Source organism: Vulpes lagopus, chromosome 21, assembly GCF_018345385.1.
Source record: "Vulpes lagopus strain Blue_001 chromosome 21, ASM1834538v1, whole genome shotgun sequence".
Taxonomy (NCBI): domain Eukaryota; kingdom Metazoa; phylum Chordata; class Mammalia; order Carnivora; family Canidae; genus Vulpes; species Vulpes lagopus.
Window position 1 is genome coordinate 2,022,577 of NC_054844.1, and position 6,000 is coordinate 2,028,576.

Here is a 6,000-nt window from a genome sequence, read left to right on the forward strand (position 1 = left end):
ACTCTAACAAAATACTTGAAATTAATCATTGCACATGCAACCTCTCCATATTCTTACAGAGAGAGACACACATGAATCTATTATCCCAAAATCAGTGATTGTGCTCACTTCTGTAACAGACATACTAAAATTAGAATAAAATATACAGTACACTTAGACTGCTTGCCAACCTTTTCTTTAAAAAAAATTTCTTTGATCATAATTATATGTTGAGAGTTGCTTCTCTAGGGAGAAACAAATTCCATTTTAAATGTTTCTAATCTACCTAGAGGTAGAAAATGGCTAATTTCTGAATTTTTTTTTTAACCTTAGCATTGAACAAATAGAATAGAGATCTCCATTGCAGCACCTCATGTGAAAAGATGCACCATGCTATGTGACAGAAGAGTGTGAGCCCAGCATGGCCAGGCCCTCACTGCAGGCTTCATTTGAGCCTTTTTAGGTCAACACCGCAGTGATCTGTTTTGAAAAGTAATAAATTCTCCATCCTTTACTGGAATGAATCGCTTTAAAAGTGACAGGCCCAATTCATTTAGACCAAAGACTAAGTCACCCTTTTAAAGGACACTTGGTGACAGAGTGCTTATTTCTTCTATGTGGCAAAGCAGAGGAGAGCTTCTTTGTACAAAGAGCTTTCTCTAGAGTGTCCAAGAAATAGGCAAGAAGAGTTATCTAAGGCACTCTAAGTTAGATTTCATCTATAAATTAACTTTCCTTTTTTCCCACTCTACACCCCAAATTCTGAGACCATCACGAATGCCACTCCTGGGTGTCACTGGCTCCCAGACAGCAGTTTTAAGCTAATTGAGATAATTGTCCTAAAGGCAGCGTCATCCAATGCAGTGGATTTCAACCTTGTAGAAGTTACGGAAGTCAGTTCTGCCTGCTGTGAGGGACAGAACACATAGCCCTGTCAGACAGACTTGCCTTCAGTTCCTGCACATGTGAGCTTCCCTGAGATGCAATGTTTTCGTGTGTAAAATGAAAGTAATACCCATGTCACAGGGTCCTTAGATGGGAGCAGTTTATGGAAAGCAGTTCTCTGTGCCATGCACTCTAGAAGTATGGGTTCCTTCCTGCCCCCTCTGTTATTTGCCGTGTCCCAGTACCTGGCCATCAGGATGAGGCCTGCAGCTGCTGGAATGAAGCTCACCTGCCATCATTTGTCAACTGCTGTAACCTCAGTGTTAAGTCTTACATCGACGCTTATGTATCTGTGGTCACCTTACTCTCTTCTCCCCTTCATCTTTATCTCTATCAATAAAATGAAAGCAGTAACGCTTTGCCCCTTCCTTCTGAAGGAAATGTCATGAGGTCTCTAAGACAAAGATGTCAGTGTGATCCAAGATGATATTGTTTCTGCCCCTGTGTTTATGAGTAGAGCACCGTTTTAATTGGGTAAAGCACTGTTTTAATTATAAAGCCAGAGAAGACAGTGCTGTTAATAGAACTGAACTTCTATTGTAGTCCTTGAACTTCTGAAAAGACACACATTGCTCAGTCTCCTGATTTGGAAGGCCAGGCATGGAGGTAATTGCAGAGTGAGAGAAACGTCTGTCAGTATCTTTAAGAATTTCCTAGTCTCTGTACCCCATCCAGCTGATACCCACAACTGGCTCCTTCCAACCTTTTCAAAAGGTGGACCCAAAGCAAAAAATTCTCAGGCCGAAGGCTCTCCCATAAAGGCACACACGGTTTGCATCTGGTAAGTCCATCCTTCCCTGAAACACTGTTAGCTCAGACACATTTCTCATGTCCTGACAGAAAGGACTCTACTTGTTTCCTTTTGAATGAGAAGTGTGCAAATCAGGGAAGATCCCTGTCCTTCTTAAAGACACCCTAACTATTGGATAACATTAGTCCTCTTCAATTCTCTCGGTTGTTAAAGAGAAAACCAACAGTTGACACATGTTAGGGCCTACGCCCCTGGGGTGTAATACCAAAAAGGGGAGGTGTCACATCAAAGACCTCTAAATGCCAGGCTTCACTTGGGTTCAACCATATGTCAGTACAAATGCAGGGAGGGAGAGGAACTCAGAATTGAGCTGTGAAGACAGTTCTTTGTTCTACTGGGCAGGGCTGGGCTGTGGTGTGGAGGTGGAGGGTGCTGCATAAGGAATGATGTCTCCAGACTCTAGACAAACTGGCAGCTCATTCCTCCTAGCTCCTGCTCTATCCAGCTCCTGCTTTATCCAGCTCCTGCTCTATTCAGACATGTGCCTCCTTCTCCCTTTTCAAAGCAATCAGCTTGCTTCCTAGGCTTTGGAACATTGAGCCATCTTTAAGGCTAAATTTATCATTTGCAGCCAGCAGGTTGTAGCAACACTTCAACATGTCAAGTTGCTTGCCTGCACAGATTGGTGGGTCTCCCCAGCATTTTGCTGAATACTTGATTTCAGGTTTCAAACGCTTGGCATCCCCCTCCCTTTTATAATTAGGATAGTGAGAGAGGCAGTTACAAATACTTGGTATATTTAACTCAACCTTGAGTAGCTAGATAGATATTCACCAAATTGAGTTATGAGTAATGCCTCCCAACAACTTAGAGCCTTGAGACAAGTACACAAATAAAAACTGCATGTGCAGACTGTGGTCTTAAAACATCAAGGGGTGGGGGTGGTGGAAAGCAGAGCGCTGTTGGTAATGTTCTCCAGGGGCTGAGCAGTGCAGACAGGCACTGTGGCTCTGAGCCAGCTAGCACAGCCCAAACCATGCAGCCGGGTGAGGACGCCTCAACTAAGGGTACATCAGGAAGGAAGTGAAGAGTGTTCTAAATAGGCAAGAGAAAGGGTGGCAAGCCAAAATCTGAGGACTTCCCTACAAGTCTAAGGACCAAGGTGGAAGGCACTAACTACCTGGGTGAGAGTTAAGGTAGAACATCCTGCCAACGTTGGCAGGAGCTGAAACAGACGCTCAAGATAGCTGGGGGTGTTGCCAGCTTAACGATGCTAAGCAACAATCAGGCCACTGATCTAGAAGACTGCGTATTGTCAGTGGCCCCATGGTGGAAGCTGCAGGTCCCATCCAGCTGTGTCCACATATGATGCTGTGGAAGATAGACCCAGTGACAGAAGCTCTGGCTCCTCCGACAGATTTGTTCTCACTTCCTGCCACCAGGCTGATAGGTAATGCCGACTGTGTCTTTTTGCAGCACAGCTAGAGCCTACACACTCGACTTCAGGCCTGGAAAGACCAACAGGGGGATGCCTGGGTGGCTCAGCAGTTGGGCGCCTGCCTTCGGCCCAGGGCGTGATCTGGAGACCTGGGATCAAGTCCCGCATCGGCTCCCTGCATGGAGTCTGCTTCTCCCTCTGCCTGTGTCTCTGCCTCTCACTCTCTCTCTCTCTCTCTGTCTCACATGAATAAATAAATAAAATCTTAAAAAAAAAAAAGAGAGAAATACTGAGCAACTTAGGGGTACCCGTAGTTAGGCAAAAGGTTTGTCTCAAATCCATAAAGCATGGGGCCTGCTTCTCCCTCTGCTGTGTCTCTGCCTCTCTCTCTCTCTCTCTCTCCCTCCTCTCTCTGTGTGTGTGTGTGTGTGTGTCTCATGAATGAGTGAATAAAGTCTTTAAAAAAAAAAAGAAAAGAAAAAGACCAACAGGGCAATCCCAACATGTAGGCTGCCATGGGCATCTTCTCCCACATGGCAAAGTGCAAAGAACATAGAGTCCAACAGTTCTGGATTCTAACCCTACCATCTCCTGTCTCTCCTCAACCAAGAGAGTAACAAGGAAGAAAATTAATTTCCTATGTGTTTATCATGGGAACATAGAGGTTGTCATTTTGAGTCAGAGCCATCCATGCTCCAGTGTCATTTTCTGTTGGACAGCAGCCCCAAGGAATGTGCCAGAAGAGGAGCTTGCTCTTCACTCCCATCAGCCTCAAAGGTTAGGTGTATCCCAGCTTGTCTTTGTTGCCATTTATGGCTCCATCATAGATCTGCCCAGAATTCTTTTTGATGCTTTCATATTTCCTGCCCATTGCACTTCCCCAGGGTTATGAGTTCCTTAACTGTTATTCCGGGCTGTGCGCATAGTAGCTACCTAGTGTGCCCAGAGGCTGAGAAACTGTGGCTTGACTGAAAATCCATAAATATCAGACCCTGATAGGCTGAGGGGCTCTGTTCTGTGGTGAGTTGCCCAGCCTACATGTGAATGTCCATAACCTGTCAGGTGTCTGTTGTCCCCAGGCCAAATACAGTAACGTCAGCTCAAAAGACATCCTGATTTTGGAGTCCTGAAAAATGTTCATCCACCCCAGTGCTTTCCCTTCCCTGGGAGATGTCAGAGAAATGTGCCTCATCAGGTTCATATATCCCGAGGGCATGTCTACGATCCCATCCTTTAGAAATGAGCTGCTCTTCTCCAACTCTTTCCCACATGCCAACTTTGGGGCCACTTCATTTATGCATGCTTGCATTCATTCACTCAGTAAACATGAACTGAGCTCTCTGTGGAGAGACATAAAAGCAAGTCAGATCTAGTCCTGCCCCAAAGATCTTACAGTCCACGTTGGGGGGACACCAATTACAAGACGTAGTCAGGGTAGTAATTGACAGCAGGGGATATTCCAGCACACCTAAAACAGTGGGGGGTGTAGAGAAGGCTTCTAGGAAGAGGACCTCTAAGCTGGTTCACAAAGGACGGGTAAGGGTTGACAATATGCAGGGAGGCAGGTGTTTGCGGCAAAAAAAGATGGTGTAAGACATAAAGGCAAGAGGGATCCCTGGGTGGCGCAGCGGTTTAGCGCCTGCCTTTGGCCCAGGGCGCGATCCTGGAGACCCGGGATCGAATCCCACATCGGGCTCCCGGTGCATGGAGCCTGCTTCTCCCTCTGCCTGTGTCTCTGCCTCTCTCTCTCTCTATGTGACTATCATAAATAAATAAAAATTAAAAAAAAAAAAAAAAAGAATCCTCTGTGTTCCTCTTATCTATCTTTAAAAAAAAAAAAAAAAAGACATAAAGGCAAGAAGCAGTAATGGTGTGTAGCTGGATGGGAAGGAGGGAGGCGGAATACAAACCACATGGTGTTGCTGGAACTTCAGGAAAGAACTAGAGAGTGGCAGGAGATGTGGCCCAGGCTGGACTCCGGGGACAGTAGAGAGTCTTGGCGATTCAAGCAGGAAGGGCCTTGGTCAGGTCAGACCTCCTTGTTCCACATCCCTGGTTGCTGAGAGGGGAAGTGCAGGGAAGATAGGATGAGCAGTGGGGGTCCTGCTGGGAGCCGAGGCAGTGGTCCAGGCGGGAAAGGATGACGACCTCCTTCCAGGCAGAGGGAGTTGAGATCTTTTCAAAAAGAAGGGAGAGTTACAAGAAATATTTAGGAAGCAAAATTAGTAAGACCTAGTAATAACGAAGATGATTAATCACTCATCTGTGGAGAGGAGGGGAGAAACCAGTTTTCCAGCTTGGTTGACTAGGTTGATGATAATGAGACGGAATGAGGAAATGCTGGCTAGGGTTAGCAATAATAGTGGTAGTAATAATAGTGATACTAGCAGAGAGCACCTATTAAGTTCTTCATGGGTACCAGGCACTTGTCTCAGCACTCAGTACATTATTTCATTTGTCCCGCATTGAAATCCAAAATATCCCCAATTTTATGGCTGAGGAAACTGAAATTCAAAGAAGTTTATTTCTTCTTACTTGGACCATTTTACTGAATCCATTCGGAGGCAGAACCATTGTTCCCCGCCGGCCCCGCTGAACACGGGTGTGGGAGGCAGGAGGCAGGACGGTCGCGTGGCAGGCTAGCCCAGGCTTGGGGGAAGGAGAAGGCACAGATCCCCTCATGGAGCTGATGGCAGCAGAGCAGGGCCAGTCACAGGACTGAGGGCACCTGAGTCCCCAGGTACCTCCCAGGGCCGACCCCGAATTCTGGGATATGTGGCCCTATAGGGACCCAGGGTGTCAGCAAAGGGCCCCACAGCCTCCCTGTGGTCTGTGGCTCTCAGCAAAGTCTCTCCTGACAGCCTCCTCACCTCCTTGGGCAGAGAAG

General features: G+C 46.5%; 1 protein-coding gene across 2 annotated transcripts in view; it reads left to right on the forward strand.

Annotated features, from left to right (window-relative positions):
• Positions 1 to 4,837, forward strand: part of DCP1B (decapping mRNA 1B) — a 60,480-nt gene extending 55,643 nt beyond the window's left edge. For both annotated transcript variants that reach the window (XM_041735691.1, XM_041735698.1), the window contains one exon: positions 3,152 to 4,837. In XM_041735691.1, the coding sequence (XP_041591625.1) occupies positions 3,152 to 3,160 (9 nt within the window). In that variant the 3' untranslated portion in view covers positions 3,161 to 4,837. The remainder of the gene's footprint in view (positions 1 to 3,151) is intronic.
• Positions 4,838 to 6,000: the final 1,163 nt, after the last annotated feature.